The 17,565-nt window shown below is 48.8% G+C and overlaps 1 protein-coding gene across 3 annotated transcripts; it reads left to right on the top strand.

Moving 5' to 3' along the window:
• Positions 1-384: 384 nt before the first annotated feature.
• LOC120320220 (folate receptor alpha-like) lies at positions 385-16,878 on the top strand. Of its 3 annotated transcripts, none has more exons than XM_039369763.1 (5): positions 385-639; positions 9,810-9,948; positions 13,680-13,868; positions 15,401-15,536; positions 16,363-16,878. In XM_039369763.1, the coding sequence occupies exons 2-5, from the start codon at positions 9,814-9,816 to the stop codon at positions 16,632-16,634; spliced, it is 732 nt and encodes a 243-aa protein (XP_039225697.1). In that variant the 5' UTR covers positions 385-639; positions 9,810-9,813; the 3' UTR covers positions 16,635-16,878. The 3 variants fall into 3 exon arrangements, with proteins under 3 accessions (XP_039225697.1, XP_039225696.1, XP_039225698.1); XM_039369762.1 differs by lacking the exon at positions 385-639 and adding an exon at positions 4,920-5,085; XM_039369764.1 differs by lacking the exon at positions 385-639 and adding an exon at positions 4,920-5,102.
• Positions 16,879-17,565: the final 687 nt, after the last annotated feature.

The raw sequence follows: 17,565 nt of genomic DNA, 5'->3' as shown, positions 1-17,565 counted from the left end.
ATTTTGGGCTTAATTGTGATAGGTTGAGGACTACTTAGGAGAAATTTCCTGACAGTGACAAAAATTAACCAGTGGAACTACCTGCCACCAGAAGTTGGTGGTCCAACACTGGAAGTTTGTAAGAAGAGACTGGACAGCTATTTGTCTCAAATGGCATAGGGTTTCCTGCCTGAGCAGGGGGTTGGACTAGATCAGGGGTAGGCAACCTTGGCTCTTTTATGACTCGTGGACTTCAACTCCCAGAATTCCTGAGCCAGCTTGGCTGGCTCAGGAATTCTGGGAGTTGAAGTCCACGAGTCATAAAAGAGCCAAGGTTGCCTACCCCTGGACTAGATCAGTGGTTCTGCCCCCTCACAGGGCTCCCGGTTGGCCCTGCACCCGGGTGCCCTGCCCCCTGGGAGAAGCGCAGCCAGGACTCCATTTCACTGGCTGGCCCCGTCCCAGGTGCACGTGGCTGGGGAACTGCGCAGGGGAGCCCCGGGATCCTCGCTGGGAGCAGCCCACCAGAGCCTCATTCTAGTGGGCCAGCCTTCCTGCAAGCCGTGGCCCTAAGGGAGAGCTGCCCCTGCGATCCCCAGCCGTGGGACTGTTGGCCCAGCTGGCCGGGAAGGTGCGCCGGAGTCCTGGCTGCTGTGAGAGGTGAGTAGAAGATGGGGGGGGGGGAGAGAAAGGGAGGGGGAGGCATTTTCCAACCAGACCCGCGAGAGTGCCTCCTCCTGGGGTCCGGCGCCTGCTTCCCTGCCTTCCTCATCCTCCCCTTCTGTTGCCCCCCCTCCCATGGCAGTCGGGTCGCAGATGGCCGGGAGCATTGTGCGTTGCAGAGCAGCTCCAGCTCCTCCAGCAGCTGATGGGGGTGTTCTGCAGATGCCCTGCGAGTTAAGCCCGGGGACGCTGGCGATGCGGCCGACAGGCAGGGCATTCTGCAAATGCCCCTTGGCTCCGACTTGAGCTCAGGGATGTCAGCGGCACGTGGGACGGCGTGCCAATGTGACCGTGAGCCGGGGAGTCCCTGCAGGCCCGGCGGGCAGCGGAGCTGGGTGCCTCCAGCGGCGACGGGGTCTTCTGCTGCCTCCTGCTCCCCCCCCCCCGCACCCTCTGCCTTTCATTTTCTCTCTCTCTCTTTCTTTCTTTCTCCTCACCTGGAGAAAGAAGGGGGGAGGAAAGAGAGAGAGAAAGAGGGAGAGGGAGAGGGGAAAGAGAGAGAGAGAAAGAGGGAGAGGGGAAAGAAAGAGAGAGAGAGACAGAGAGGAAAGAGAGAGAGGAAGTGCAAGTGCCTCTCTCCCCCCCCCCCCCCCACACACACAGTGGGGGGAAGAGGACTGGCAGACCAAGGGCAGAAAGAGAGGGAGGGAGAGAGAGAGAGAGAGACAGAGACCCTTTTGACATCTAAACTGAAGATAACACTGCATATATCCTTTTTTACTTTTATTTTTTTAACACACACACACACACACACAGAGTGGGGGAAGAGGACTGGCAGACCAAGGGCAGAAAGAGGGAGGGAGGGAGAGAGAGAGAGAGACATTTTTGACATCTAAAATGAAGATAACACTGAAGATATATATATATAATAAAGTTAAAAAAGGATATATGCGGTGTTATCTTCATTTTAGATGTCAAAAGGGTTTTGCGGCTCTCAGTGTTTTGTTTTCGGTGGGAAACGGGTCCAAGCGGCTCTTTGAGTGTTTTGGGTTGCTTGCCCCTGCTCTACCCATACAGTGGCGCGCCATTGGCCAGAATGGGCAGTGATGGAGGGGGGGAGTGCTTCTTTCGAAACATCCCATGCTGTTTTGTGTGTCTCTTTATATTGTACTTTTTTAGCATGCACTCCAGTTCGATACTATATTTTCTTTGTGACTTTTTAATCCTTTTTACAGTGTGCGTGACTATATATATACTTTCCTCGAATCTTAATTTAGTTTCAGAGTTTTCGTCTTGAAATTCTTAGTTCCTGCATTGCGGTTTGTTCTTATGCCCTTTTTATATTTCTTTTTGCATCTTAAATTTCACTTGTAATTCAATCATTAAATGTTACTGTTTTTCTTTTCGGGCCTTTCACTTTCTTGCAATTGAATTTTGTTTTCAATGGTCATTACATTTAAGTGTCTTGAATAAATAAGATAATAATGAAATACATGTATCACAAAGTTTGGGAATAAAGGGACGGGTGGCACCAAAATTTTTCACACAGTGGAGATATGGGGAAAAGACTGGAAATAAATTATTTGCATCGATATGTCCTGATGACAATTTTAAAGAAAACAAAAAAAGGAAATTGAAGAATTATTTCCTATGTTGTGATTGAGAGGTTATGTTGGGGAAGGGGGGCAATGACAACTTCCTCATTGGCTCAAGGGGGCGATTCGTTCAAAAAGGTTAAGAACCACTGGACTAGATGACCTCAAAGGTTCCTCCCAATTCTATTCTTATTGTTGTTTTTATTATTATTACCTGTATTTGGTCTCTCTGATTCTCTCTCTCTCTCAGAAGAAATTCTGTGCAGATCAGATTGAGGTTTTCCAAGAAAACACAGGTAGCAGAGGTAGAATAGAGGTAGAATAGAACTGGAAGGGACCTTGGAGGTCTTCTAGTCCAGCCCCCCCTACTCAAGCAGGAAGGTTATTCAAAAGCAAAAAAGAAAGAAAAAAGGTGAAGTTTATTTGACAGCAAAACAGTTAGTAATCAAAAGTGGCTACAGGGGGAAAAAAAGGCCGCTATTTTTTATAGAGAAATGCATCTTTTGTCGCTAGAAACCTGCTTGAACCTGGCCCAAAATCCAAGGATTGCCAGAGGACATTACAGATCGGTAGGGAGCAAATGTAACTTGCTACAGGATTGTCTGCAACTGTCACCTTTTGTGAGTCAAGGATGATGGGCTTGAGTGGTGAAGGAAACCTATTCGGGTTGTGAGGAACTTTCGTATCTGGGGGGGGATATTTCTCCTCTTTAATTAAGTTGCTGGTGTTTGCCAATGTCTTATCTTAAGACGCACTTCGTCATTCTCAGCCTAGATGCCAGAATCAGCAGAAAAGCTGTTGTGTTGTTTTATTGTCTGTGGGTTCGCTGACAGGTCAGGGACTAACTGGTTGGCAAGGGGCATGAAGGGCATAGGGGCGGTGGCATAGGATCTGTCTGTCTAATCTGTCCATCTTCTATCTCCTGAAGAGCAAAATGAGATTTTTTGTGGTGTGCTGTCTTTTTATCTTTACCAAGTTTTTCTATGACAGTTTTCACCCACCATGCCAGAAAATCAGATATCTATCATTCCTTCTTCATTTGGTTTCCTTCCTTCTCTATTTCCTTCCTTCCTTTTTCCTTCCTCTTGTCTATTTTCCTCCTTCCATTCTCTCCTTCCTACCTACCTACCTACAATCTTTGGAACACATCCTGTGAAGTTCTGAATGCTCCATCACCGGAGGTTTTTAAGACGAGATTGGACAGTCACTTGTCTGAAATGGTGTAGGTTCTCCTGCTTGAGCAGGGGGCTGGACTAGAAGATCTCCAAAGTCCCTTCCAGCTCTATTCTATTCTATTCTAGATGGGGCCCATAGCTATTGATCTTTGTCATCCATCATAGCTTTAATCAGTCAAAGCTTTCACACAAAACTCACATAACACACACACTGAAAAAAAGTGGGCTTTCTTATTTCTGTGAGCCTGAATATTTCTCAGCAAGAAGATTGAAATTTGCTATATCCTGATTTAATCCTGGTTTAATGAATAAACCATGGCTGGCTGGATGATCAAACCACAACTTAACTATAAGCAGTGCTTTTCAAACCACTCTGACAGGGTAAATTCAACCCACTTAAGTCTACACACCAAACAAACTGAATTTTGCCTTACAAATTGAACGAATTACTGAATTAATTAGGTTTTTTTGCTGAATTAATTTTTTTGGATTTGCCCAAGAGGCAAATTTGTGTTTGCGTGATACGATAAACAACAAAAAGGAAACAGGTTAAAAAGGAGGAAGCAAAGTCCTTTTGGTGACTCCTTAGCTGGGGGTTCTGCTATCCCAGGGGTAGGCAACCTTGGCCCCTTCATGACTCGTGGACTTCAACTCCCAGAATTCCTCAGCCAGTGTGGGGGAACTATGGTCCCTTCATGACTTCTGGACTTCAACACCCAGAATTCCTGAGGCAGCATGGGGGAAACTTTGGCCCCTCTATGACTTGTGGACTTCAACTCCCAGAATTCCTCAGCCAGCATGAGGGAACTATGTCCCTTTTATGACTTGTGGACTTCAACTCCCAGAATTCCTCAGCCAGCATGAGGGAACTATGGTCCCTTCATGACTCGGGGACTTCAACTCCCAGAATTCCTGAGCCAGCATGGGGGAACTATGTCCCTTTTATGACTTGTGGACTTCAACTCCCAGAATTCCTCAGCCAGCATGGGGGAAACTTTGGCCCCCTCATGACCTGTGGACTTCAACTCCCAGAATTCCTGAGCCAGCATGGCTCAGCTTGGAAACCTCTCCCTTTCCCCTCAGCATGGTTGCCTCAGGAATTCTGGGAGTTGAAGTCCAGGAGTCATAAAAGAGCCAAGGTGGCCTACCCCTGCACTATCCCGATTAAGCAATGTACACAATCCCCTCCCCACACCTGGGGCTCCTCTGAGTAAAAACCTGTGCAGTTTTAACTCGTGAAGGATACTCAAGATCCTTTTCTCTTTCCCCTTGGATAACCTCCAGGTCTGCTGGACTACAACTCCCATCACAGGGATTGACTACCTGAGAGGGTTGTGGGGAACAGCCCCCTGCTCCCTCCCTGCCCCCCCACCCCCCAGCATCCCGGAGAGGACCTCTGCCAGCTTTATAGCCCTTGAGCAGAGCAGGGGGGAAAGTCCACGACAGGAGACTGGATCCTTGCCCATCCCTTGCCCAAGGAGTGATCTCCTGATCTTTGGACCGATCCCTCTGCTTGAGAGGCAGCTGCAGCTCTTTTCCTCCCAAGCCTCTGATCTTCCCCCTCTGCAGCCGGCCCTTCACCTGTGCTGACCCCACCTGCAACCGGTCAGCCTCGGCTATTAAAGCCGGAAGGAGGGAACGAGGTGTTTCTGACCAGCAGCTCCCATGCGCAGGTAGGACGCACCTGGAGGTGAGGCAGCCTTGTCTCCATCAAAGGACTCCAACCTTGGGGTGGGGAGGGGGGGGCTGTGGCATGTGTATGTGTGTGGGGGTTTGGGCTTGGCAACCTGGCTGGGGGATTCTGGGAGTTGAAGCGCGCCCTTTGCGAAGCGGCCAAGTTCTAGATTAAGTCTCTTTATCAGCCAGTGGGGTCTATGGTGAAGTGCTCCAGAGACCCAGTTTGGTCTATGGCTAATAAGCCACCAGGCTTGAAAGGGGGAGGCTGCGAGTTCAAGTCCCACCTTAGGCGTTAAAGCTGGCAATCGCCAGGAGATGCGAGTTCTAGTCCTGCTCTAGGCATGAAAGCCAGCTGGGTGACTTTGGGCTAGGTCCGTCTCAATTTCTCAGCCCAACCCACCTCTTAACAGGGGTGAACCGGCTCAACTTCTTCTCTGCCCATTATGGTTAGTTCTGGAAACCAGGTTAAATGCATCATCATGGGTTAATGCAACTTGGTTAAATACATCATGCCTTAAGGCAGTGGTTCTCAACCTGTGGGTCAGGACCCCATTTGGGGTCAAATGACCATTTCACGGGGGTCACCAAACAACACAGTCCGCCATTTTTTACCCCTTTTCCTTAGCTGTGCTACTCCCTTTTATTCTATTGGCTTTCAAAAGCCAATAGGAATTGTCCAGGCTGTCTCTGCCCTGCTGAGCCCGCCAAAAGTCCCAGTCTGAAAATGGTGCTGCACTAGTTGAGTAGTCCTCGACTTACAACCGGTTGAGTAGTCCTCAACTTATGACTGGTTGGGGGCGCGGCATTAAAAAGGTTGAGAACCACTGCCTTAAGGCAACCTGCATCAGACCTGGTTTTCCTTTTATATTATAAAGAAGAAATGGGATTTAAGGACCATTCATACCACCACGAGCCCTAATTACTGGAAACTGGTTGTTTTACTAATATTTGATTTCCATTTTTAAATTTCCGTTGAGAGTCTTCAGCTCCACATATGCAAATATTTCTTTGGTGAAGTTTCAGATTGAATCTTTGCTTTGCAATATGCTTTGTGTTTAAGCAAAGTATTTTTTTTTAATGCACCTAGTACTGTAGTTTGGGGTGGGGAAGGGGTTATTGTTTTTTTTTAAATTTCCAATTCCTTGTTGGTAAATTTACAGATTTTTTTTAAAAAAAGAACTGGATATTTTATATTTACGTCACATTTAGAAACTGCCCATCTCCCTCCTAAAGAAACCTTTAATAATCAATAGATAATAGCTTTGTGATAGGATAGCCTTCCTTGGTCTTGAAAAGAAATTCAGGTTGAAGCTTTTTCCATCCTCTGATAGTTTTTCAGCCTGTTGTCCTGATTCCGACAGGTGAATCTCTTCGAAAGAACTTCCAGGCATTGTTTTCCTTAAAGAATCTTTTATTCGAGAAACAAAACATCGGCACTACATAGTTGAAGCGAAAAACTGAATTCCCCTCCCCTGGGCACAAAGTAGCCAAGCACAATTCCCTCCTCCAATTAACTGTCATAAATCACATTCCCCAATTAGCTTGAAGCCCAGGCTTTCTCTCCAGCCTGCCAAAACACTATCCACTCTGGGCCCAATGACCTTGGGTTCCCAGGCTGAATTATTATTGTTATGACTAGCTGCCCCTCCCAGCATCAACTAGCTCTGAAAGAGAAAAGATGGCTACATTTCCATATGTTGTCAAAGCAAGAACATCCCATGTGAGCAGCGTTGACACCTGTTGCACCCCAAATGAAAAGAAGATGGGTGCAGTCAATAACTTGGGGGAGGGAGGGGCACAAAGACCCCCAACCCCAACCCCATCCAAACTGGGGACGGAGGTTGGTCCTGTAGAGACGTTGCAAAATCCTCTTCCGTATGCCCCCCCAAATCTATAATTTCAAAGAACTGCAAAGGATTAGGGTTTCTGCTCTTGTGGAAAACGAAAGGACTCTTATGAATTCCAGGGGGTTTTAGCAGAGAGATTTATTGCGCAGGTTCAGAAGCGATAGCAACAAGCAATTCTGAACCCCGAGGGCGGGTTTTATACTTTCCTTTTCTCAGGAACAAAGGAACACCCATTGAAATGTACATTGTGATACATTAGGTTCCTTTCTCACGGGTATACAATGGAGAGTTTGCTACATACATTGTATCCAAGTGCAATGCGCATTAGGTTAGTCACAAACTACTAACAGAGCACTATTCCAGTAATTATGCAGACACATCATTATTCTAGTGCAGCGGTTCTCAACCTGTGCGTCGGGGCCCCATTTGGGGTCAAACGACCATTTCACGGGGATCGCCAAACAACGCAGTCCGCCATTTTTCCCCCCTTTTCCTCAGCTGTGGCTACTCCCTTTTATTCTATTGGCTTTTGAAAGCCAATAGAATAGACTCTCTTGAATAGAGTCTAATTCTATTGGCTTTCAAAAGCCAATAGGAATTGTCCAGGCTGTCTCTGCCCTGCTGAGCCCGCCAAAAGTCCCATTCTGCAAACGGGGCTGCACCAGTTGAGTAGTCCTCGACTTACGACCAGTTGAGTAGTCCTCCACTTACGACCGGTTGGGGGGGTCGCGGCATTAAAAAGGTTGAGAACCACTGTTCTAGTGATTGTTCATTATTCCACATTACTGCTATCTTTAGACATTTGATGTCGAGACCAAACAGAATAACAGAGCTGGAAGGGACCTTGGAGGTCATCTAGTCTAACTCCCTGCTCAAGCAGGAGACCCCATCCCATTCCAGATAATTTGACTTAAGCTCAACAAAAGGGGGGGAGACCCCCCCCCAAAGCCCAGCTCCTTCTTGCCTGCCCTCCTGTGCTTGGGCTGGGCTTTAAAGGGGGGGGGGAGAAACCTAGGGGGGGGCAGGGGATGCAGTGGGAGCTTTGCCTTGCTGCCGTCTCTTCTGAACGTGGCCAAGGATGTGGGTTTCTGACTCCATCTCTGGAGTGGAAGAATGGAATAGGGCAGGGCTGTCAAACTCAATTTCATTGAGGGCCGCACCCTCATTGTGGTTGCCCTGGAGGGGGGGTATGCGTGGCCAGGGTGGGTGTGGCTTACTGGGTGGGTGTGGATGGAGTGGGTGTGGCCTACTGGGTGGGTGCAGCCAGCTGTACGTTGTTCGCGTCAAGGGTGCCTGTGGGGGCCTGGGCAGGAGTGGGACAGATCTGAGGGTCTATGGCAGAAGGGGGGAGGACCAGGGCAAGTGCCAAGGCATGGTCCACTGGAGGATCCTCACTGTTCCTCTCAGGCCATGTGGGGGGGGGCTGGATTCTTGTGAAAAACGAAAGAGCCTTTTACAAATTCCAGAGGGTTTAGCAGAGAGATTTATTGCGCAGGTTCAGAAGCAGTGAAGACCAGCAATTCTGAACCCCGAGGGCGGGTTCAGACTACAGTTTTATACTTTCTTTTCTCAGGAACAAAGGAACACGCATAGAAATCTACATTGTAATACATTAGATCAATGGTTCTCAACCTGTGGGTCGGGACCCCATTTGGGGTCGAATGACCATTTCACGGGGGTCACCAAACAAGGCTGTCCGCCATTTTTTCTCCCTTTGGCCACGCCCCTGGCACCCAGTGATGTATAAGTGGTTGGAGGTCACCACAACATGGGGAACTGTATTATGGGGTCGTGGCATTAGAAAGGTTGAGAACCACTGCATTAGATTCATTTCTCAGGGGCAGACAATGGAGAATCTGCTACATACATTGTTTCTAAGTGCAATGCGCATTTGGTCAGTCACATATTGCTAACACAGCATTACTCCAGTAATTGTGCAGACACATCGTTATTTTAGTGATTTTTCATCATCATTATTATTATTCTACATTATTCTACCTTAGGAGGGTGGCACGGAGCCCTGGGCAGCAGAGGGCAAACGCCCAGCCTGGCCCTTGAGCACCTGCGGCGCCAAGCCGTTTCCAGACAGCCTTGTGGAGCTAAGACTGAATGCGTTTCAGCAAAGATGGCCACCACAAAATTGTACATTGGCTCCCGGCTGGCCTGGGTCAGGGCCAAGGCAGCGGGGGCCGTTCCCTCACTGTTTCCAGGATGGCTTCGCGGGCTGCATGAAACCACTTTGTGGGCCGCATCCGGCCCCCGGGCCTTGTGTTTGACATGTCTGGAATAGAGAATAACAGAATTGGAAGGCACTTGGAGGTCTTCTAGTCGGGAAGACCCTACCCCATTCCAGACAAATGGCTGTCCAGTCTCTTTTTAAAAACCTCCAGTGATGGAGCACCCACAACTTCTGGAGGCAGGTTGTTCCACTGGTTAATTCTTCTCCCTGTCAGGAAGTTTCTCCTTAGTTCTAGGTTACTTCTCCCCTTGGTTAGTTTCCATCCGTTGCTTCTTCTCCTGCCTTCAGGTGTTTTGGAAAACAGGTTGACCCCCTCAAGTATTGGAAGATGCTCTCATGTCCCCCCTGGTCCTTCTCTTCATTAAACCAGACATCCCCCAGTTCCTGCAACCCTCCTTCGTATATTTCAGCCTCCAGCCCCCTGATCATCTTTGTTGCTCTTCTCCGCACTCTTTCCAGAGTCTCAACCTGTTTTTTATATTGTGGGGACCAAAAGTGGGTGCCCTATTCCCGGGGTGGGTCAGGGAATCCTCCCACTCCCAGCAGGGTCCCCTCCCCCACTCTAATTCTCTCTCTCTCCCTCTCTCTCTCTCTGCCTCTCTCTCTCTCTAACTCTCTCTCTCTCTGCCCGCAGGGTGATGATGCTGGCCATGGGGCAGGTGCTGCTGTTGGTCCTGGCGATGGCAGTTGCCCAGGAATCTATGCTGAACGTGTGCATGGATGCCAAGCACCAGAAAACCAAGCCTGGACCGGAGGATAAGCTGCATAAACAGGTAGCAAGCCCGGGGCCAAAGGGGCACCGGGGAGACCTGACCATAGTTGGTCCTCAGAAGCGAGGCTGGGAAGGGCCTTGAAGACTCTGGATCGCCTTTTGCCTGGAATCCCACCCCATCTCTTAGAATGGTTACTGGGGGAATCATAATAATAATAATAATAAAGTTGGAAGGGACCTTAGAGGTCATCTAACCCAACCCCCTGCTCAAGCAGGAAACCCTACACCATTTCAGACAAATGGCTGTCCAGTTTCTTCTTAAAGACCTCCAGTGTTGGAGCATTCACTGCTTCTGGAGACAGGTTGTTAATAATAATAATAATAATAAAGTTGGCAGGGACCTTGGAGGTCATCTAGTCCAACCCCCCCAGTGGTTCTCAACCTGTGGGTCGGGACCCCATTTGGGGTCGAACGATCATTTCACGGGGGTCGCCAAACAACGCAGTCCGCCATTTTTTTCCCCCTTTTCCTTAGCTGTGCTACTCCCTTTTATTCTATTGGCTTTTGAAAGCTAATAGAATTAGACTCTCTTGAATAGAGTCTAATTCTATTGGCTTTCAAAAGCCAATAGGAATTGTCCTGGCTGTCTCTGCCCTGCTGAGCCTGCCAAAAGTCCCATTCTGCAAACGGTGCTGCACCAGTTGAGTAGTCCTCGACTTACGACCAGTTGAGTAGCCCTCGACTTACGACCAGGTGGGGGTCGCGGCATTAAAAAGGTTGAGAACCACTGCCCTATACCATTTCAGACAAATGGCTGTCCAGTCTCTTCTTAAAAACCTCCAGTGTTGGAGCATACACCACTTCTAGAGGCAGGTTGTTAATAATAATAATAAAGTCGGAAGGGACCTTGGAGGTCATCTAGTCCAACCCCCTGCTCAGGCAGGAAACCCTACACCATTTCAGACAAATGGCTGTCCAAATTGAGCAGTCTAGGGCTGACCCAGAGAGATTTCCTCGGCCCATATGCAAGTAGTCCTCGAATTACGATCACAACGGGGCCCAAAATTTCTGTAGCTAAATTGAAAAAAATTGTTCGTTGACTTTTGCCCCATTTTATGATCTTTCTTGCCACGACGTTAAGTGAATCACTGCCATTCTTATGTGAGTCATGCGGCCGTTAAGTGAGTCCGGCTTCCCCGTCGACTTTGCGTGTTGGAAGGTCACCAAAGGGGACGGCGTGACCGCCCCTCCCCTCCTGGGACGCTGCGACCGTCGTAGATATGAGTCATTTGCCCCAGTGTCCGAATTTTGATCACATGACCTTGGGGGGGAGATGCTGCAACGGTCGTAAGTGTGAAAAACAGTCATAAGTTGCTTTTTTCAGTGCCGTCGTATCTTGGAACGGTCACTAAATGAGCGGTTGTAAGTTGGATGACCCATATTCTGCATTCCTCCTCCTGATCTCCTCTTTCTCCTCGGTGCTCAGGTGGACCCACAGCACTCAGGTCAGCTGCAGTCAGCCAGAGGAACAGGTGGACTCATGAAGGGATACCCTGGGGAGGGGTCTTTCCCCCCAATGCTTTGGCAGATCCTAAACTAAGCAGAAGGGATATCAGGGGTCTTCAAACTTGGCCCTTTGATGACTTGTGGACTTCAACTCCCAGAATTCCTCAGCCAGCGTGCCTAGCTGAGGAATTCTGGGAGTTGAAGTCCAGGGGTCTTCAAACTTGGCCCTTTGATGACTTGTGGACTAACTCCCAGAATTCCTCAGCCAGCGTGCCTAGCTGAAGAATTCTGGGAGTTGAAGTCCAGGGGTCTTCAAACCTGGCCCTTTGATGACTTCTGGACTTCAACTCCCAGAATTCCTCAGCCAGTCCACAAGTCATCCAAGGGCCAAGTTGGAAGACCCCTGGGTTAAGCTGTCATGACTGGGTTGACAAGAACCTGTCAGGCCTAAATCTGAACTGCTTTTCTCTTTAGTGTGAGGCATTGACCTGTTATGGTGTCTCGTAAACCATGATTTATGGCTTAACGTGGGAATCCAGCCAATCGTGATTGGATCATTCAATAAATGATGACTAAGCAAATAGCTTTGGGCTTTGTAAACCCAACCCTGTAAATTATGGTTTATGACCTACAATGTTATACAACAAATGGCTGGCTGAGGAATTCTGGGAGTTGAAGTCCACAAGTCATCAAATTGGCCAAGTTTGAAGACCCCTGGACTTCAACTCCCAGAATTCCTCAGCTAGGCAAGCTGGCTGAGGAATTCTGGGAGTTGAAGTCCACAAGTGGGCCACGTTTTGAAGACCCCTGGCCTAGATGCTTCCAAATCTTGTCCAACTGGTTCTGTTTGTTTCTGATGGCTACACGAGATTAAAGGTATCCCCAAGGCGGAAGGGGGGGGCTTTGGACTGAGGCATGTCGGCTTCTAACTCGGAAGTGTAGAGGCTGAAGACGCAGAATGGAGTATGTTGTGAGAAGACAGGAAGAGAGTTTAAACTTCATTGTTCACACATACCTCTGGAGATTCTTGGTCCTGGTTGTCCCCAAGGTGCTTTTCCAAAAGCAGCTGGCCTTTCTTGCTTTTTCTCCTTGAAAACGTTTGGCTCCTCATCCCAGAAGCTTCAGCATTTCTCCAGAACAGAAGAAGCTTCTTGCACGAGAAGGGTGAAAGGTTTTCAAGGAGTAAAACCTAAAAAGTCCAGTTGCCTTTTGGAAAAGTAAGAATTTTTGAAAAGTATTTAAGGTAATAATAATAATAATAATAATAATTCAATAGGTAAACAAAATGCCAAATCCAGTCTGAATATCTGGCTGACTGTGCGATGATCAATAATAATAATAATAATAATAAAGTTGGAAGGGACCTTGGAGGTCATCTAGTCCAACCCCCTGCTCAGGAAGGAAACCCTACACCATTTTAGACAAATGGCTGTCTGGTCTCTTCTTAAAAACTTCCAGTGTTGGAGCATTCACCGCTTCTGGGGGCAGGTTGTTCCGCTGGTTAATTGTTCTAACTGTCAGGAAGTTTCTCCTTAGTTCCAGGTTGCTTCTCTCCTCGATGAGTTTCCATCAGTTGCTTCTTGTCCTGCCTTCAGGTGCTTTGGAAAATTACTTGACTCCCTCTTCTTTGGGGCAGCCCCTGAGATACTGGAAGACTGCTATCCTGTCCCCCCTCGTCCTTCTCTTCATTAAACTGGACATCCCCAATTCCAGCAACCGTTCCTTGTATGTTTCAGCCTCCAGTCCCCTGATCCTCTTTGTTGCTCTTCTCTGTACTCTTTCTGGAGTCTCAACATCTTTTTTACATTGCGGTGACCAAAGCTGGATGCAGTATTCCAAGTGTGGCCTTACCAAGGCATCGTAAAGTGGTATTAAACCTTCTTGTGATCTTGATTCTATCCCTCTCTTAATGCAGTGTTGGCCTTTTTGGCAGCTGCAGCACACGGCTGGCTCCTATTTAAGGGATTGTCCATTAGGACTCCGAGGTCCCTCTCCCAGTTACTACTATTGAGCAAGGTACCCCCTATACTCTACCTGTACCTTTGGCTTTTCTTGCCTAAATATAGGCTCCCACCAGCCTTGAAGGACGTTCCTTGAGGACCTGCAATCCTTGTTGTGTAGAAATCTTTAGCAAGAGCAATACAGGGGGACATCTGGGTGGACTGGGAACGCTGCTGGTTTGTAGTGGGAACCTGAGAACGTCTCGGAGAAGATGCCCCACCCCAAAGAGGACCTCAGACCCGTCTTGGCTCAATCCAGCCTCTCTCTTTGCTTCTCTTCCCCCAGTGCTCTCCCTGGAAGGACAACGCCTGCTGCACACTCAACACAACTCAGGAGGCCCATGAAGACGCCTCCTATCTGTACAATTTCAACTGGAACCACTGCGGGATCATGTCGGATAGATGCAAGAAGCACTTCATCCAGGACACCTGTCTCTACGAATGCTCCCCCAACTTGGGGCCCTGGATCGAAAAGGTGGGCAGCCAGGCTGGGCTTGGTCTCCATGCCCCCCCCAGACCCAGGCAGAGAACTGTCAGGTGGAATTGTGGAGGTGGATGCCTTGGGTTCCTCAGCCCTCAAGTTAGTGGCAGTTGGACACCCCTTGTAGTTCTAGGGGGAGGGAGAGGCAACCTCGGCTCTTTTATGACTCGTGGACTGCAACTCCCAGAATGCCTGAGCCAGCATGGGGGAACTTTGGCCCCTTCATGACTCGGGGACTTCAACTCCCAGAATTCCTGAGCCAGCATGGGGGAACTATGGCCCCTTCATGACTGGTGGACTTCAACTCCCAGAATTCCTGAGCCAGCCTGACTCAGCTTGGAAACCTCTCCCTTTCCCCTCAGCCTGGCTGGCTCAGGAATTCTGGGAGCTGAAGTCCATGAGTCATAAAAGAGCCAAGGTGGCCCACCTCTGTTCTAGGGGGAGGGGTCCAACAGATCTACGAGAAAGAGGATGGAGCTGGTTTTAGGGCAGCTATCAGTCCAGGCAATTGGAGGAGCTGAAGTTCTCCTCTTTGGAAGTAGAAGGAACCCCCCCCCCCGACTTTTCCTTCTGCTCACAGGTGTGGGGCTGGGGGTCCTTGGGGCTCTCTGAGCTGGGTGGTTTTCTTGCAGATGTTTGGTTACCCAAACTAAGGAACATCATCAAGGCTAGTTTGGGTAATGAAACATCAGATTAGCAGTTAGGATGTCCCCTAGTTTGGGTAACGGGACATTTGCAAGAAAACCACCCACCTCCGAGAGCAGAGTCTTCCTCCTCCTCCTCCCCCCTCCTCCTCCCCCCTCCCTCCCCCTCCCCTCCTCCATCCTCCCTTCAGCACTGATGATGTTCCCTAGTTCGGCCATGAAACGTCTGCAAAAAAAAAAAATACCCAGCTCAGAGCACCAAGGACCCCACAGTCCTTCCTTCCTTCCTTCCTTCCTTCCTTCCTCCTCCTCCTCCTCCTCCCTTCTAGCACTGATGAGGTTCCCTAGTTGGGCCGTGAAATGTCTGCAAGAAAAACACCAAGCTCAGAGAGCACCAAGGACCCCACAGTTGTTGTCATTGTCGTCCTCCTCCTCCCCCCCTCCCCCTCCCCTCCTCCCTCCTTCCTTCAGCACTGATGATGTTCCCTAGTTTGGCCATGAAACGTCTGCAAAAAAAATACCCAGCTCAGAGCATCAAGGATCCCACAGTTGTCGTCGTTGTCGTCCTCCTCCTCCTCCTCCTCCTCCTCCCCCCTTCTAGCACTGATGATGTTCCCTAGTTGGGCCATGAGTCTGCAAGAAAACCGCCAAGCTCAGAGAGCACCAAGGACCCTGCAGTCCTTCCTCCTCTCTCCTTCCCTCCCTCCCTCCCTCCTTCCTCCTTCCCTGCCTCCTCCTCCCTCAAATCCTGCTCCCTTCTAGCATTGATGATGTTCCCTAGCTGGGCCATGAAATGTCTGCAAGAACCCCCCCCCAACTCAGAGAGCACCCAGGACTCCCACACTTCCACCCTGAGCTACAGATGTTCCCCTCTGCACACAGGCGGACGTGAGCTGGCGGAAGGAGAGGATCCTGGACGTGCCGCTGTGCCGGGAAGACTGCGAGGGATGGTGGGAGGACTGCCAGGATGACCTGACCTGCAAGGAGAACTGGCACAAAGGCTGGAACTGGACCAAAAGTCAGGGGGCTCAACCACCTGTTCTTGCCCCTCACCCCCACCCCTACCACGGGCCCCGAGAGCGGGGATCAGCGGCCACCTAGCTGGGCCGAGCCCCTTCCCCTAACGTGGACGTAGGAAAGGGTGCTCGGGACTAGGGCAGAGACCTTTGCTCAGAGGGCACAGTGGTGCCACTAAATTTTGAAGACCCAGCGGGTTTCTGGAGAGGGTGGAGATCCTGCGGAAAGAGCCCCTTCCACACAGTGGAAGTGGGACCCCCTTTTTCTCAGCTCTAGGCTGGTGGGCTGCTTTTCCCAACATTAGCTGGCATGGAGGGGGTTTAAATTCTAGGCATCTTCCTTAAGAAATCTTGTACCTCCCAACTTTTAGCAGAATAACAGAGTTGGAAGGGGGTCTTGGAGGTCTTCTAGTCCAACCCCCTGCTCAGGCAGGAGATCTTAGGCCAGGGGTGTCCAGCCTTAGGAACTTTAAGCCTGGTGGACTTCAACGCTCAGAATTCCCCAGACACCTTTACACTGGCCTCTTCTTGATGGAGCACCCAAAGCTCCTGGAGGCAAACGATTCCACCAAATAACAGAATAACAAAGCTGGAAGGGACCTTGGAGGTCTTCTAGTCCAGCCCCCTTGCTCAGGCAGTAGACCCTACCCCACTTTAGACCAGGGGCTGGTCCAATCTCCTCTTAAGTACCTCCAGGGGATGGAGCACCCATGAATCGTTTCACTGAATAACGGAACGACAGAGTGGGACGGGACCCTGGAGGTCTTCTAGTCCAACCCGCTGCTCAGGCAGGACATCCTAAGCTCTTCTTCCTTCTTTGCATCCTAGAAGTGAACGAGTGTCCGGTGGGCGCAATGTGTCAGAAGATGAAGAGAGTGTTTCCGACTCCCCGAGATTTGTGCGAAAAAATCTGGAGCAACTCTTACAAATACACCGACTTTTCCCGGGGAAGTGGACGCTGCATCCAGATGTGGTTTGATCCTGTCAACGGCAACCCCAACGAAGCAGTGGCCAAGTACTACGCGTCGTCAGGAGAGACCTTGGCCTTCCGCTCAGCCTTGACTCTGTTGCTCTGTTCAGCCCTCCCGGGCTTGCTCTGAGGGCGGCAGGGACACTCGGCTCATGAGAACTGTGGGCAACATCAGCAAGGTGGGGGGGGGTACCTTCCCTTCTCCCCCACCGTGGCTGGAGTCCCCTGAGATGCAGCTGTTCCTCAAGAGCTGTCATCCAGGTGCATCTGCAGGAGCTCCTAGTGATCTCCTGCTCTCCTTTGAATGGGAAGCTGAGCTTGATGTTGAGCACAAGAAGGCCACCTAAAGAGAATAAATGTCTTCCACGACCAGTTTGGTGATTGTTTCTGGAATTTTTGTTCCTTACCTGTTCAGGTGAGGAATACCCTCAACCAGAAGTCAATTCCACGAAGAGTAGAATTAGAATTAGAATAGAACAGAATGCAGAATAAAATAGAATAGAATGCAGAATAGAACAGAATGCAGAATAGAATAGAATAGAATAGAAAATATGGAATAGAGAATAAGATAGAATAGAATAGAATAGAATAGAATAGAATAGAATAGAATAGAATAGAATAGAATAGAATGCAGAATAGAATAGAATGCAAAATAGAATGCAAAATAGAATGCAGAATAGAATAGAATAGAAAATATGGAATAGAGAATAAGATACGATAGAATAGAATAGAATGCAGAATAGAATAGATTGCAGAATAGAATGCAAAATAGAATGCAGAATAGAACAGAATGCAGAATGGAATAGAGTAGAATAGAATAGAATAGAATAGAAAATATGGAATAGAGAATAAGATAGAATAGAATAGAATGCAGAATAGAATAGATTGCAGAATAGAATGCAAAATAGAATGCAGAATAGAATGCAGAATAGAATAGAATAGAAAATATGGAATAGAGAATAAGATACGATAGAATAGAATAGAATAGAATAGAATGCAGAATAGAATAGATTGCAGAATAGAATGCAAAATAGAATGCAGAATAGAACAGAATGCAGAAT

This window comes from Crotalus tigris, unplaced genomic scaffold (genome assembly GCF_016545835.1).
Source record: "Crotalus tigris isolate CLP2741 ecotype Arizona unplaced genomic scaffold, ASM1654583v1 scf7180000021220.622782, whole genome shotgun sequence".
In the NCBI taxonomy this organism is placed as follows: Eukaryota; Metazoa; Chordata; class Lepidosauria; order Squamata; family Viperidae; genus Crotalus; species Crotalus tigris.
The sequence above is the reverse complement of the archived record's forward strand: the minus strand, read 5'-3'. Positions and strand labels throughout refer to the sequence as shown.

Excerpts from the sequence above, each read along its gene's own strand:
- LOC120320220 (XM_039369762.1), top strand. Across the intron at positions 9,949-13,679 it reads AGGATAAGCTGCATAAACAG|TGCTCTCCCTGGAAGGACAA; the intron begins GTAGCAAGCCCG and ends CTCTTCCCCCAG. Across the intron at positions 13,869-15,400 it reads TGGGGCCCTGGATCGAAAAG|GCGGACGTGAGCTGGCGGAA; the intron begins GTGGGCAGCCAG and ends CTCTGCACACAG.